Raw genomic sequence first — 17,009 nt, 5'->3', positions numbered from 1 at the left:
CACCATGACATATCAGGGAGGTGTATGATTGTCCCCAAATGTATTCTGCAGCAGGACAACCACCCCAAACATACAGCCAGCCGATGTCATTAAGAACTATCTTCAGTGTAAAGAAGAACAAGGAGTACTGGAAGTGATGGTTTGTCCCCACAGAGCCCTCATCTCATCATCATGGAGTCTGGGATTACATGAAGAGAGAAGGATATGAGGCAGCCGACATCCACAGAAGACCTGTGCTTAGTTCTCCAAGATGTTTGGAACAACTACCTGCCATGTTCCTTCACAAACTGTGTGCAAGTGTACCTAGAATAAGGCAAAAGGGGGGTCACACCAAACATTGATTTGATTTAAATTTCTCTTCTGTTCATTTACTTTATATTTTGTTCATTGATAAATAAACTATTAACACTATTATTTCTGCAAGCATTCTAACTATACAGCACACCTGCTTAAAGCGTTTGCACGGTACTGTATTTTCGCTCTTTATGCCTTCAAGTAGTATGTGGAATACGGCAAATCTGTTCTTCAACCTTGAAGGGCAAAGCAACAGGTCTGTTTTTAATGCCTAGTTCCCCACCCACTTTGTTCAGTAGTTGGAAGTTAATTCAACACTTGTTATTTCTTTCAAAGGATGAAGAAAGCAACTTTATTTTTATGTATATGGAAAAATAAGAAGATGCTACAAGAACTTAAAGTGTATGTCAAGGCAAAATAAAAAAAAAGCAGTCTATCTCTGCAATAAATGCCGTTTTCCCTTGTTGTAGCCCTTTTATTTATGCTACCTTCCTGTTTGAGTCTGCTCCACTTTTGATAAATTCCTCCCGCTGTGCTGTCGGCTCAATCTGGAGCAGTTGCCCATAGTGATCAGCTTCTCTCAGGTTTGCTCATTAAGCTTTAAATATAATAGAAGCTGATTGGTTGCCATGCACAGCTGCTCTAGATCTTGTCTACTCCAGTTTTGAGAAATTCCCCTTAATGTTTTTGGAGCTCCAAAATCATGTCAGCTGCCTAAAGCTGGCCATACACCTATAGACAGGGCATGAAAAATCCACTCGTCTGTGATGAGAGGACGGTGGAGCCCAACGAGCAGCTTTCCGGCCGGCCGTTGTATTTGCACGGCCGGCCGGGAGCTTTACATTTAAGTGATCGGGCATCTCTATAGACGCTCGATCGCTTGTATCAGCAGCTGTCACTGCCGTTGCCGGGCCCGAGATCCGATGCGGCCAGGACCGGTGCGGCTCTGTGACAGGAGATCTACTCTCCAGTCCCCGAATGCAGGAAGTGATGTATATGACATCACTTCCTGCATTCAGTGTCACTCCAGCTAGAGAAGCTAATCAAGCCGATCTCTGGGGGTCCCTAGGTGACATTAGGGGTCTTTGAGACCCCTGATGTCTCCATATCCCCCCCCCCCCCCCCCCCCCCCCACATACATACACAGATATGCGCCGGGTGCACCTACGTGCGAAGACGATTGTGCCGCACATGTTACATATCTCCGCAAACATGGAGTGAGAGCAATAATTTTAGAGCCATTAAGGCCGAGTTCACACCTGGGCGTTTTACATCGCTGATCGACGTGCTGTAAAACGCCCAGCAAGTGAAATCCCATTATTTCCTATGGGCATGGTTCCCACCTGGGTGTATTTCAGCACGTCGGAAACACGCTGAAAAACGCCCTACGCCCAAAGAAGTACAGGAGCTTCTTTGGGGCGTATTTTCGCGCGTATCCATTAGGATACAGCTGGATAGCCCCCGTAAACAGGCGTTTGATGCGCGTTTCGTGGACTGCAAATCGGGGTAAAAACGCGTGGCCCGAAACACGCGTCATACGCGCATATTTCGATCACCTAGGTGGGAATCCAGCCTAAAGGAGAACTATGAGGTGAGTGCTTTTCACTCACCTCATAGTTCTAGCCGACCTGTGACAATGAGACTGTCACAGGTCGGCTCAGTAGATCGGGAGGTGAGCGAACACATACCAGCGTTCGCTCACCTCTCGATCCTGTCACGGCACAGAGCAATGACAGGGGAGGGACTGGATTCCCTGCTCCGATCCTCCAGCGCTGACTGGCGGAACGGACAGGGGCGGGTACAGCTGGCTCTACCTCTAGAGCCAGCTGTCAAGCAGCTGGGCGGATCCAGACATAATTGTCGGGATCCACTTCAGCTGCGACGTCTCAGTATACCGCGAGCTGTAGCTTGCGTCATAATGAGCTTAGGGTGACGGGAGGACGCTAGTTTGTGTTCTTCCTTTACCCTAAGGAGAACTATGGTGAAAAGCCTTAACCCCATAGTTCTCCTTTAATCACTGATAACACCAAACTGATGAACAGTAAAAGCGTTTTAATCGCCGTCTATGGGCGTTTTTTTGCGATTTTGTGGGCGCACGCAATTTTAAGGCTTGACATGTTTGGTGTCTATTTACCCGACGTGACCCCGACTTTTATGTTTTACTAAAAATATGGGTAAGAATAAATGTTTTATAACATAACATAGGGAAAGTTTTTTTTTTTTTTACGTTTTATTGTACTTTTTTCATTACATAGTTTAAAAAAAATATCCCCCCGTGGTGATTTTATACCTCCAAAAGAAAGCTCTATCTGTCCCCAAAATGTTTTAACATAAATTGCAAGGCTATAGTCCAATCATGCTGACTTGTCAAATTTTTCAAGCCCTGCCTATAGATTATCTGCAGATTTTCTATGGTCAGATGGGAAAAGTGCAACAGATTCCTCCATCTACGCTAAACTGTGTGGATGGAGGAATCTCCCGCTGGGCCAAGCTTCAATATCCTGCTAGTCTGCCCCGCTGGCTCTCAAAATACCTGAACAATCTGATTGGATGCAGGCATTGTTCAGGTGTTTTGAGAGCCAGCGGGGCCGACTAGCAAGATACTGAAGTTTTATTGTTGGGGTTTATCAATGTTCTTGTTATCATCCCAGCATCCTTGCATAGAGGTTGTTGGGAGGTATGTATTGCACTCTTATGTTACAGTTCTCCAGGCATCCATAGTTAGCAGCTGTGAAAATTCTGTGTAGAAATTGACAAATGTTGGACTTGCAGAGGTACAGTGCTCACACACAGCAAGTCTGCCTGGATGCAATGTAGATGAACAGATGTGTCCCCTGCACTCCTTACAGCATCCATGACCATAGCTTATTATTAAGCAGTGCTCGCAGTGATGATCACGGATGGAGCTATGCACGTCAGACTTGTATAGGAGAGAGATCACCAGCTTGCAGGGTCCCTTCATCAGGGCGACATAGTGACAAACATTGGCTATACTGATAAATGTGATGCTGTTTTGCAATAAATGGACATAAGGATTTGATGGGAATAAAAAAAAAACTTCTGAGTGCTGGTGATCTTTCTCCTATAAATGCCTGGATGCAATGACATCTTTCAAGCAACAACACATGATGATTGCCGCAGCAACGGATAGCGTGCAAGTGCACGCTTACCAAAGTGTACAAGCCAGCACAAACAAAATCCACAAAAACACTCTATCCACTAATAAAAAATAAACTCTATTTGCACATATTTGGTAAAAGTGTCCTCTGTTAGCACGTTTCATCCGATACTGGCCAAGTTGTAGTGAAGGGTCCAGTAACATGTACTCCCTTGAAAACCCTCCATGTTGGTGGAAGAGGCTGTGTGGAACACCAATGATTGGGAAGCAGAGGCACATATCAATATTTATCATACATAAAGTTAAAAACATAATCTGCAGTAGAGAGAGTGTATTGAAAGGGGTAAATGATGAGACACCAATTTAGTCACTTACCCGAATTTTGAGTTACAGGTTGGGGTTCAGTGATGTAGATTCAACTCTTCTTCCATTTTCATGTGTTTAAATGTGAGCGTACAGATGCAACTTAAAGTTATATTAAAGTCAGAAGGATCTTAATCTATGTCAAATACTGATAAAATCACTTACAATGGATGCTGCTCCTTGATGTTTAAAAGTTTGCTGCAGAATGAGCTGGTCCCCTGAGCTCTGGTCCTGACTTCCTGTTTTAGAGTGACTCCTTTCTCTAGCAGAGTGCTATGCAGTCACCCTTGTGTGTGCCAGTAAGCTGTGTGTGTCAACAAACACACAGACACAGCAAATCAAGCTACTTCCCTCCCCCCTGGCCCCCCTCCTCTATTCTCTAAGCTAGTAGATGAACAGCTCCCCCCTCCCCCCCCCCTCTATTCTCCAGCTCTGTCCCTTGTGATCTTGTACTGGAGAGGAAATTCAGGGAAGCTGAGAGACTTGGAAGCAGCTGTTTAGCAACATGAAGGGCCTGTTCATATGAGTATCAGGTGCGGATCTGCAGACGCGGTGCTATGTGTTTTGCCGCGTTTTTGATGCGTTTCAGTTTTTTTTGCTGGAGTGGGGCTGTCAGTATTTTAGTTGCAGTGCAGTGCGTTTTTGATGTGTTTTACTTTAAGGGACCGTACAAAATGTGACATGCAGTATTTTTCTGTCGTAACCTGAACGGACTGCGCACGTGAGAACTGTAGCCCATAAAACACAGGGATACATTGGGATTAATTTTTAGTGCAGGAGCGTACGGATCAGGTCAGCACAAACGGACGTCGTGTGAACAGGCCCGAAGACTGTTTTTGGGCAAAAATGTAAAGCAATGTTTTGCTGGGCAATGTATATTTATTTGATCTGGATTCATTATTGAAAAAAAGTTTGAGAGTTTAATACTAATTTAAGTTTGACACTTCAAATATCATTAGGAAGCATTCAGCCAATCTACTGTAGGTGGTAAAATATTTGCAGAACCCTAAAATTATATACATAGGCCAAAGCCAGCTACACACAAAACCAATTCCTACTGACTCGTCCAAAATTCACTGTGCTGGTGACCCTGTTCCCTCGGCAGAAGTTGATAATTAGAGATGTTCAGAGGTGCCATGAGCCCAGCAAAAGAACAACCATTATACTTGTCTCACCATCGGCACGTGTCTCCTACCTCCCCTCCGTTCCAGCTCTTCCGTAATGATGTGGTGGTCAGAGAAAGGAGCCACAGAGCAATGGGGGACACGGGCATCCGGCATTCCTGGAGGTTTTGATTGCCAAATGCTGCAGTGCTTGGACTGAGGGAATGTAGGAGACGCAGGCCACCCACAGGTAAGTATAACGCACCTTCTTTTGCCGTGAACTACAGGTACAACTCTGTGAGAGAGCATGACAGGGTTCTTTTTAATGAACTTTTTATTCAAAGTGGCAATGTAACATATACCAACTATATGTACTGTATGTGTGAATTCAAGTGTCATTTGTGGCATCTTGTGCTTTTTAGTTACCTAGTATACGTGTGTACCTTTTGATTGTAGTTCCAAGCTGAGACCACTCCGCCTTTTCAGTTATCTAGGCCTAAAACTGAAAAAGTTTATCTTCCTTGGTGCAGTAGGGTTTTCTCTGCCTTTTGCATTAGTTGTGTGGTCCTTAGCATGCTGTGAATGTTGGGCAGTGGGCTTGCAAGTGTGCTGCCCCCAGGGAAAGTGTTAATTAGGTGGTGATATGCATTTTCAGAATCTCCCTATTTGGAAACAGTGTCTTACATTTTCTAAATTCGTCTCTGCATTGTGTTTGGGTCAGTTGACTGTGTATGGCCATGTATGTACTGTTGGCAAAAAAAAAAAAAAAGAACCATGTTTTTTGCTTAATAGAATTTTTCTGCGAATGTTTGTGTAGACCATCAACGTACTTTGTGCTGTGCAACTTATCCACATAACATCTCTAAAACGTGAGTTCTTATCATTCCAAATCTTTCTTTTCTCACAGGAGGACCATTTTCTAGGATTTGGGCCAGATGAGGATGTTAAAACACGCAACCCTACAAAATTCCCCACAGGTACCTGATTTCTTTAGATTGACCTTAAAAGGGACCCATTCACATGTGTGCCCATTTCTATGGGTTTTATTATGGACCTGTTTAGAAGAACGTTTGTTTCTATCAGACAGGTTTTGCATGCCCATACAAATGTATGGGCATGCAAAACCTGCTTGTAGGAGGTCAACTGCAGATGCAGCTGCCATTTTATTTTGAATGACCTGAGAAGCCTCTCACCTCCAATATCCTCTCCTGTTTCCATTACTCTGACCGGCTCCTCTGTTCAGGATGCTTGTGAAACATCCCAAGAAGTGCTTACTGCTGACCAGTCTTCTCCTGTGTCCACTGTCACCAGGGGGATGAACCTTCCTCCCCACTCCTTGTGGCATTATAAAGGGAAATGCAAAATAAAAAAGATAAAACATAAACCCTTATATACTGAACACACACACACACCTATCGATAGATATATATACACATACACAGTGGTACCTCTGGAAGGAAGTTATGCAAAATGTTGCTTCTGTTCACGAACTCCACATCGGGTGACGAACACAACCGCAGCCATCTTCCGCCGTGATGACACGTGGTCGTGGCTTCCTCTAGTCGAGATCACAGTTTGATTCGGTTCGCAACCAATTTGGGTCACAACCAGAATCGTGGAACTAATTAAGTTTGTGAACCGAGGTACCACTGTATATATTTACATACACATACACTCTGTATATATGTTCCCCTGTGGCACCTGCTATTTACTGCCAGGACTACCGTGTTTCCCCGAAAATAAGACACTGTCTTATATTTTTTCGGCTCAAAAAAACACTCTAGGACTTATTTTCAGGGTAGGCCGAGCAGTGCATGTCTGCATTTTCTTTAATGGTAAAGGGCAGCTATAATTTTTTTGGGGACTATTTGTTTTTTTTTTTTTTAATCTTTACATGCTTTTCAACTGCTTTATATACTTTTTAATAGTTTTTTTTTAAAGAATTTATATTGTAATAAATAAATAACTGGTTTTGCAAAGCATTTAGGGTTTACTAAACACACAGCCAGCCAGGAGCTGCTTCTTTTGCTTCTGCAAAAATGAATCTCTATATCTCTCTATCAACATAGCAGATGATGGTGGTGTCTCTCCTCTGACTTCATTTAGCTGTGTTAAGTGTCTCAGATCTGCTTCTTTTGCTTCTTCAAAAATGAATCTCTATATCTCTCTATCAACATAGCAGATGATGGTGGTGTCTCTCCTCTGACTTCATTTAGCTGTGTTAAGTGAAGCTAGAAACACAGGAGTAATGGCAGAAAAAGAACCGGCGGTCCATCTGTCTCTTTTTGATTTTCTTTAACCTTTCTGTTTGAGTATAGAGCTATGTTTTTTCCAAGCATGTTTAAATTCACTTACTGTTGGCCGACTCACTACTTCTGCTGGAAGTCTTTTCCATTTGGCAAAAAAAAAAAAAAAGAACCATGTTTTTTGCTTAATAGAATTTTTCTGCGAATGTTTGTGTAGACCATCAACGTACTTTGTGCTGTGCAACTTATCCACATAACATCTCTAAAACGTGAGTTCTTATCATTCCAAATCTTTCTTTTCTCACAGGAGGACCATTTTCTAGGATTTGGGCCAGATGAGGATGTTAAAACACGCAACCCTACAAAATTCCCCACAGGTACCTGATTTCTTTAGATTGACCTTAAAAGGGACCCATTCACATGTGTGCCCATTTCTATGGGTTTTATTATGGACCTGTTTAGAAGAACGTTTGTTTCTATCAGACAGGTTTTGCATGCCCATACAAATGTATGGGCATGCAAAACCTGCTTGTAGGAGGTCAACTGCAGATGCAGCTGCCATTTTATTTTGAATGACCTGAGAAGCCTCTCACCTCCAATATCCTCTCCTGTTTCCATTACTCTGACCGGCTCCTCTGTTCAGGATGCTTGTGAAACATCCCAAGAAGTGCTTACTGCTGACCAGTCTTCTCCTGTGTCCACTGTCACCAGGGGGATGAACCTTCCTCCCCACTCCTTGTGGCATTATAAAGGGAAATGCAAAATAAAAAAGATAAAACATAAACCCTTATATACTGAACACACACACACACCTATCGATAGATATATATACACATACACAGTGGTACCTCTGGAAGGAAGTTATGCAAAATGTTGCTTCTGTTCACGAACTCCACATCGGGTGACGAACACAACCGCAGCCATCTTCCGCCGTGATGACACGTGGTCGTGGCTTCCTCTAGTCGAGATCACAGTTTGATTCGGTTCGCAACCAATTTGGGTCACAACCAGAATCGTGGAACTAATTAAGTTTGTGAACCGAGGTACCACTGTATATATTTACATACACATACACTCTGTATATATGTTCCCCTGTGGCACCTGCTATTTACTGCCAGGACTACCGTGTTTCCCCGAAAATAAGACACTGTCTTATATTTTTTCGGCTCAAAAAAACACTCTAGGACTTATTTTCAGGGTAGGCCGAGCAGTGCATGTCTGCATTTTCTTTAATGGTAAAGGGCAGCTATAATTTTTTTGGGGACTATTTGTTTTTTTTTTTTTTTTTTTAATCTTTACATGTTTTTCAACTGCTTTATATACTTTTTAATAGTTTTTTTTTAAAGAATTTATATTGTAATAAATAAATAACTGGTTTTGCAAAGCATTTAGGGTTTACTAAACACACAGCCAGCCAGGAGCTGCTTCTTTTGCTTCTGCAAAAATGAATCTCTATATCTCTCTATCAACATAGCAGATGATGGTGGTGTCTCTCCTCTGACTTCATTTAGCTGTGTTAAGTGAAGCTAGAAACACAGGAGTAATGGCAGAAAAAGAACCGGCGGTCCATCTGTCTCTTTTTGATTTTCTTTAACCTTTCTGTTTGAGTATAGAGCTATGTTTTTTCCAAGCATGTTTAAATTCACTTACTGTTGGCCGACTCACTACTTCTGCTGGAAGTCTTTTCCAAGTAGCAATTACTCTTTTGGTAAAACATTTATTTCTAAAGTTAGTTTTACTTAGGTTTACTTTCCTCCTGCTAGTTTGAGGCCATGGCACCGTGTTCTTTATCTTGGCTTCAGCACTGGTAGGTTTTGCAGCAAACCAGTTAAGAATAGCCCACCGAACCTTTGAAATGGAGCTTAGAATGCTATTTGATTCCAGGAAATAGAAGATAATAAATATAAATAAAGATAATAGATAATAAATAAATATTCATTTAAATTTAAAGAAATAAAAAGAAAATAGAATTAGTAATTTATAATTATTTCTGCACATATTAAAGAGAGAAAATATATACAATACACTATACAGTTTACTTTTAAAGGGAAGTCTTAATAGTTTGGGGTGCAGAATTTAGAGTATTGTGGGTTTACTAAACAAAACAAAAGGAAGAAAATTGAGGAAACATTTTGCTTCTTGCTCCTTTTTATGGCTTTACAAATATTTTGTAAAAATAATATTTTTATGTATGCCAGAATATTCTAACCAATTTTAATTGCTTTTTTTTTAACCATTCAGATCAGTTAACCCCAAGAAAACCTCGTGGAAGACCACGTTGCAGTTTGTCCAGGAGTTCTGATGTTTCTTCCCAGCCAACTGAAAACCATAGTCATGTCACTAGTAAGCAAGAACTTCGACCTACAAATAAAACGAAGAAGCCAGAAAATACGCCAGAAGAGAAAAGACGAGGGAGACCCCCAACACATGGAAATGTTAAACTCAAATTTACACAAGAAAACAACAATGAATCAGAGTCCACGAAATCTCCTCGTGATGAGAAAACAAAACGGAGGAGGCCCTCTGCTACTTTCAAACATGCTGCCAAAATCAAGAAACTCCGAGCAGTCAAACTTTCTCCACTGAAGCCCAAATTTAAAGCTGATAAGCTGGAGCTTGGAAGGAAAGGTGTTGTAAAAATTGTTAGGAGACGTGGCAGACCCCCATCTTCTGAAAGGTTTAAACCAGCACAGCCTAGGATTCCTTTGAGACAGACTCACCCAGAGAAGTCCCAGAGAGCCCGCAAAGAGGAACCTCTCCAAACCGCAAAAGAAGTTGTTAGGGTTTCTGTGCGCCAAAGCCCTCGACGACTTAAGCCTGTAAGGATAATCCCAACTTCTAAGAGAACTGATACCACCATTGCAAAGCAGCTTTTGCAAAAAGCTAAAATGGGGGCACAAAAGAAGATGGGGCTAGAAGCAGCAAAGCTTCAAGGGCGTAAGGGAGGCACCCAGCTCAAGAATATAAGACAGTTTATCATGCCTGTAGTGAGCACAGTGTCTTCCCGCATTATAAAAACACCTCGAAGGTTTATAGAAGACGAGGACTATGAACCTCCTATCAAGATAGCTAGGATGGAAACTGCTCCAAGTGGACGTTTTAGTTTAACATCTTGTGAATCAAGTGAGAAGTCAAGTGCAGTTTCACAGCAGTCTTCACAGGTTACTTCGGATGAATCCCGCTCCAGTAGCCCTAGCATAGACACCTCAACAGAATCACAGGTTTCAGAGGAGACAACTGCCATAGCAGAAGCTCCTGTACGAGTCACAGATATTCCTATGTCTACCCCTCAGTCAGTACTAGAAAGCAGTGGAGCTAGCACACGAAATAGACGCCTTCCTAATTGCAATAGGAATGTCAACTCCAGGCAAGCAAAGAAGATTTCTCAGACAGCTCTTCAGCAATCCTCTGCATCCCCACCTCCTCCATTGCTCAGTCCTTCAGCACCTTTGCAGGCCCCAGAACATTCTTCATGGCTTATGCCTCCTTCTATACCCATGGCTACAACTTTCCTTTCTAGTTCACGCATGCATGAAAAACGGAGATCTATATTGAGGGAGCCAACTTTTCGTTGGACATCTCTAAAGCATTCCAGGCTAGAGTCTCATTACTTTTCCTCTGCTAAGTATGCCAAAGAAGGCCTCATCAGAAAACCCATATTTGATAATTTCAGATCTCCACCTTTGACTCCAGAAGATGTAGGACTTGCATCTGCTTCTGGGTTTAATACATCCTCTGTTGTAGCCCCTGGAAGACTCTTTTCTCCACTTCATTCTTCTGGGGCTCGATTTGATTTACATAAAAGAAGCCCATTGCTCCGTGCGCCAAGGTTTACCCCCAGTGAAGCACATTCCCGCATATTTGAGTCAGTCACTCTACCATCATCTATCGATTCCTCTGGAACATCCTCCATTATAGGTATGTCTTCTAGAAGAAGGAGAAGAAGAGTCTTTAGTCCAGTCCGCAGGTCAGAACCAAGATCGCCATCTCACTCCATGAGAACTCGGAGTAGAAGAGAGAACAGCAATAGTGCTGCACCCCTCATACCTCAGTCATCCAGTTCACTTTCAAGCTTATCTGTCGGTTCCCGTACCACCAGTGCCTTAAGTCCCAGCTTTTCTTTTTCTTCCACTTCAATTTCTGCAGCACCTGTGGAGCCTGCAGAGAAATTTCAGAAAACAAGAAGGCAAGCCAGCACTTCAGGAGAGCCTTTCTCATCCTCTTCCAACAGTTCTTCTTCCCTTTTTCCATGGTTTTTATCTGGCTCCCAGTCAGATAGAGTAAAAAATAAGACCAGAGTATCAGATGAGGCATCGAAAGAAAGGGACATTGAAAAATGCAGGGAAAAGGAAAGAGAGAAGGAAAACTCCCACGACTTAAGAAAAGATAAACGCAAGAAGATAAACAAAAGTGGCAAAGAAAAGGTTGATGGAGAGGCAATTATTGCTTCTACGGCAATAAAAATGTTATCAAAGAAGAAACAAGTCATCACAGAGCCCTCAGTAACCACTACTCCACCATCCCTTGTTGCAGCATCAGTATTGGTCAAGCACAAATTTTCCAAAAAAGTTTGTGGCAATTCTGAGAAACAAGATACTGACTCTCGTGCCAAATCCCCACCCTCAAACATCCAGATACCTTTGCCTGAGCAGCCTGCAAGTCCTGTTAAGTCCTCTACCACCACTATCAGCTCTGTGCTAGACCAAGCCAACAAAATTCTGGTTTCAGAAAAGCATATGGCCACTATCATAAGAACAGCTAAATATCAATTGCAGAGTATAGAAAAAAGTAAATTACGAAAGCAGACGGAACAGCCCAAAGCACAGGTGAGCAAAGCCCAAAGCACCATTAGTCACCTGTTATTTGTCTTCTCTTTCTTGGGTCTTGTGCATCTGTCTACACATTCTAACTTCCTATACTGTGTATTATGACCTGAGGAATGGGGGTTAAAGTAATTTGTATAAAAGAAAAAGCAAGTCTATAAGGACTGGTGATTTTAATTCTTGTTGATTTTAAAAGAACCCTATCTTTTGGTAAAATGCAAGGAAAACCAATGTGAAAATGTAGAAACTAGCAGGGGGATGTATTAAGACTGGAGAAGCTGTGCATGGCAACCAGGCAGCTTCTATCTTCAGCTTGTATCAGTCTTGATAAATTCCCACATATAGCGCTAGTACATAATCCATTTGTTAAATGCTCCCTGAGAGCACAACAATTATAATGGGAAGTGGCATGTATTGGTGCTGTATGCCCCTTTCTATAACCTTGATACATTTATTTTACACTGCCTGTAAAGAGTGATCATTTATTTTTATGGAAAGGTAAATCACAGTGGATTTCATTCTGTATGTTTTTGTTTTTCTGATCAATACAAATAGACTCTTTCGTGTCAAAGTGAAACAGATCTGTGCAAAGTGATTTAAAGAGATTTTTTTGTACAAGTCATTCTGAATTGAGAAAGCTGGTTGGATGACCAATGAAACATCTTCAAGAAAAATACAGCAAGTCCAGTTGCCTTGACTTATTTTTTTTACAGATAAAGTGATTTAAAGTTGAACTCTGGGCAGCAGCATTCTAGTGTGCTACTTTTTTAGTCCAGCTTTCTTTATAAATATTTTTCCAGGAAAAAAAACTCTGTTTTGTGTTACATTGTGTATAGTACAACTTGTAATGTACCCTTGTGCATGTGTTGCCTATTCACAAAACACTGTGGCAGCAGAAGTCTTCCAGGGCCTTCTGCTGAGATGTACCTTCACGACATGATGCTGCATTGGGGAGATGGTGAGTTTGATGATGTTCTGTGTTTGACTAATACCAAACATGGTTTCATCTGATGGGCAAAGAGCTCTATTTTGTTCACATGTTTTCTGGTTAACTGTAGGTAAGATGTCATGTGAGCTTTAGTTTAACAGTGACTTTCTTTTTGCCCCTCTTCAGTAAAGCTGGGACTGGTGAAGTACCTGGTTGTATTACAACAGTTGTATTTGTAGGCTCCCATCTCAGCGATTGAAGCTTGTAACTCCTTCAGAGTTGTTGTAGGGCACTAGTCTTCTGCTAGCTTACTCAATGACTTTTAATGGACAGACTATCCTTAAGACGCTATAGCCATGCTTTCCATTTCTTAATATTTCCTGCACTCCATAGGACATGCAGTGACCTGAATTTTTAATATCCATCTCCTGGTTTTTGCTTTCAGTCATCTTTTCACTGAATTTCTTGGAGTGTTTATTTGTCTTCATAGTGTAGGCTATGTCATGATACTGCCTCCAGAAATTGGACCCCACAGATGCATGTGTATCTGTATGAATCTCCTAGACCAGTGGTGGCGAACCTTGGCACTCCAGCTGTTCTGGAACTACAAGTCCCATTAGGCATTGCAAGGCTCTGACAGCCACAGACATAACTCCCAGAGGAAGATGCATGTTGGGATTTGTAGTTTTGGCACAGCTGGAGTGCCAAGGTTCGCCACCACTGTCCTAGACTTAGCAATTTTGTTCTAGGTATGTCATATTAAAGGGCATATATTCCTGCTTATGCAATCAGGTATTTTGTGTTGTTTGTTTTTAATTTAAATCACTTTGCAAAGATCTTTTTTACCGTCGAATAGGCCCCATTTACATCGTGGCGGTTTGGCCGCACGGATCCGCCGACATGAACGATCCCATAAGTTGCTATGAGGACCGGTCATGCGACCGCGTGATGCGAACCGCCCCCCGCCCGAACTGCTCCATGCACTATTTTTGCCGCGCTGATCAGTGCAGTTTCCATACAGGTTTCAATAGAACCGCGCTGATTAGCTCGGTTTTTTATTTTCGTTTCAGAGCTGAAATGCAATTAAAAACTCCCAAAACCTCCCTTTGCGAGATCAGCATGGTAGCCGCGCTGATCCGCAACCGCCCTGGTGTGAATGGGCTCTTAATGTAGGAAAAATCAAATACATTTATTGATTATTCTATGGCAATGAAACATGAAGGGGTTGAATCATGTTCACTGTATTTTTTGTTTTGGAAAGACGGATTAACATAGTATTAAACTAATTTATTTTCAATAGTGAATCTATATTAAACAAATATACTTTGCCCAAACTTAGTCTTCATGTTTCTGAAGAGCTGCTTCCAAGTCTCTCAGCTTCCCTGAACTTCCTCTCCAGTACAAAATCACAAGGGACAGAGCTAACTCCAGCAACTGTTCATCTACTAGCTTGCAGAATAGAGAAGGGGGCCAGGGTGGAGGGAGATAGCTTGATTTGCTGTGTTTGTGGAGACACAAACTGCTTACTAGCACACACAAGGGTGGCTCCATAGGACCCAACAAAGGAAAGGAGCCACCCTAAAACAGGATATCAGGGCCAGTGCTCAGGGAACCAGTCGATTCTGCAGGAAGCAAAAACTTTTAAACATCAAGAAGCAGCATTTGTGTGATTTAATCATCGTTTGAAAATGCTTTACAGTCTTTTTACTTTATTATAACTTTAATTTGAAATGTATTTCCACTTTTGCAACAAAATTGGTATAACATCTACTTTACATTTGTCACATGTTCCCATTCACATAGCGTCCCTGCGGTACATGCACATTTCCACATGTTTTATCCCTCTAAATGCTGCACGTAAAGAAACCAACCTTAATGCTTCCAGAAACGCAGTAAGCTCCAAACTTCGTGCATACTCTCACTCTACAGCACTGAAATCTCAAGCAGCATTATCAGCCCTGCTTGAGTTCCCCTCTGCTGGACTATAGGACACAAACCCACTTTATTATGGCAATTAGCCAAGAAGGAGGTGATCTATACTCCAGCATGATAGAACAGAGCATAGCTGACAATACGGTTTGAGATTTACGAGCAGCAGAGGCACTATTTTGTCAGCTTAAGCAGGAGGTTAGGCACTTATTGTATTTCTGTCAGGTAAACCGGTATTTTTCTGTACTTGCAGCATTTTTTGAAGAGACAAAACAATAGCAAATACAAGCACATCAGACATGTATTGTGTATGTTGTTTTTTCCCCCTAGTCATAAACTTCAAGAAAACATAGAGTTTTTGAAAGAAAATCCTAACAGGCTCAGGCACCACTTTTTCTTTTATAAACTTGTCCAGTTAGGTGGACTGTAAAGCCTGAGGCACCTTCTGGTAGTGAGACGAACTTTGATGAAAGCCAGTCTCAGGCTGGTTATAGACTGAAGAAATCATTGACCATGAAGCCTAAGGCATTCCCTTCCCTAGCCCTGGAAGAAGTATTTCATGTTGCAAGAGCAGTTAAATTGCCATCAATAATGGTAAAAAAGAATTCAAAAATTGAAATTTCACCAAGTGAATAGAGAAGTGGTCCTCTCATTGCTTGTTTGAGTTTAAAAGCACAATGTTAGAAAAGATCTACTGTTTGACCTAGCTTACACAGATAGTCCTGTGGCCATGTCTGGTCCGTGGTACACATACAAATTCATTTTCTTTCTCGTCCATTGAGAGACACAGGAAATGTTTCACCTTCGGTTATACTGCCACCTCCAGGCAGATTGGATACTGGAAAACAAATCTTAGGTCAGCCCACCATAACCCCTAGCATTACCACCATGCTTCAGTTTTCGTTTCTTAATTTTAATCAAAATGTATGTATTGGACTTTTGCCAATACGCATGTGCAGTGCAAGTCTGTGGACCCTGTGAGCTTGTGACCCACAGGGTCTCTGATGGACAACTTATTTTCAGACAAACCCTTGATACTATCAAGGATGTCACTGGAGACAGCTACACTCACCTGCCTCAGCGCAAGAAGGGAAAGGTCTACGTTTCCTCCTTTTCCTTTCTTTACTCCTGGGGTATGTACATCTAGAACCCCAAACGTGGTTAGAAAAGCCTTCATTAGCATAACGGTACACTTTCCACAGTAGGGAGATGTTTTCAATCTTCTCATACCTCTTGATAATTTGCCCATAAGGCATCTAGGTACACAGAGTGTTTCTCTAGGGATACGAACTGTGTATTTGCCTCCAGATCACTCTTCGACTCCTGCCTTCTACCTTTTTGTGTCACTGCACAGATTAGCAGACCTACCTCTGCCCTTTTGGGGTCTCCTGGGCCTATGGCTCATCTCATTATTGTCTGAGCTTCTGTGTCAGATCAGTCTCAGGAGTTGTATTTCAACTTGGCCACTGTTCTGTTTTCCAAAGTGAACTTCTGCCACGCTCACTTCTGCCTCACTGAATGCTGAACAGGGTTGTCTCCACGTGCAGGAATCCTCTGGCAGTAGCAGTGATTACCTGGTGACTGGAAAACTCAAGGGCATCTCTAAATCTGTGACATTTTGAGGCTCGATGTATATCATAGGACTTCACCCCTAGGATAGAAATGGGCTAGAGCTCAGCTCTCAGCACTCTGAAGTCTGTCTCTCTCTGTTTTTTGGTTTGGGTTATCCTGGGCTGGTCTATGATTCTTTTGTATGCCAGTGTTCAAGGCGTCAGTGTAACCCAAAAGACTTTCTGTGCCTCTCAATGGACTCCAGGAAAAGGGTTTTACAGCCAGTCCAAAAATCTTATTTATAGCAAAACCCTTGTTTTGTATCCCTTTACATGCAGTTGGCATACAGATTATTAGAAAACGTTTAAATTGCCAATATACAACTTCAATATGGACTGCTTCACTTTGGAAAAATAAATTTATAGCTTCACATCTTCGTGTTACGGTCATGCATGCTAAATTAGTGTTGTGCAATACCTTGCTCTAACATGCTTTATATGTGCATTGACATTTATTTTTAATAACACTCCAACCCACATTGTCAGTTAGGTGGTGCATTGACATCCGTTGCTGGCCAGTTAACTATGAATTTATAATATGTATTACACATATGCGTAGGTGTAAATTCAGCCTTAAAGATGCCTCTACTCTGCA

At 42.0% G+C, this 17,009-nt stretch overlaps 1 protein-coding gene across 1 annotated transcript in view; it reads left to right on the top strand.

Moving 5' to 3' along the window:
• The window catches only part of KMT2A (lysine methyltransferase 2A), a 104,253-nt gene that overhangs the window by 22,342 nt on the left and 64,902 nt on the right, over positions 1-17,009 (top strand). The window contains exons 2-3 of the mRNA XM_018566136.1: positions 5,786-5,855; positions 9,366-11,950. Coding sequence (XP_018421638.1) covers positions 5,786-5,855; positions 9,366-11,950 — 2,655 coding nt within the window. The remainder of the gene's footprint in view (positions 1-5,785; positions 5,856-9,365; positions 11,951-17,009) is intronic.

The sequence above is a fragment of the Nanorana parkeri genome, unplaced genomic scaffold (assembly GCF_000935625.1).
Source record: "Nanorana parkeri isolate BGI_ZX_2015 unplaced genomic scaffold, ASM93562v1 scaffold922, whole genome shotgun sequence".
NCBI lineage: Eukaryota > Metazoa > Chordata > Amphibia > Anura > Dicroglossidae > Nanorana > Nanorana parkeri.
The sequence above is the reverse complement of the archived record's forward strand: the minus strand, read 5'-3'. Positions and strand labels throughout refer to the sequence as shown.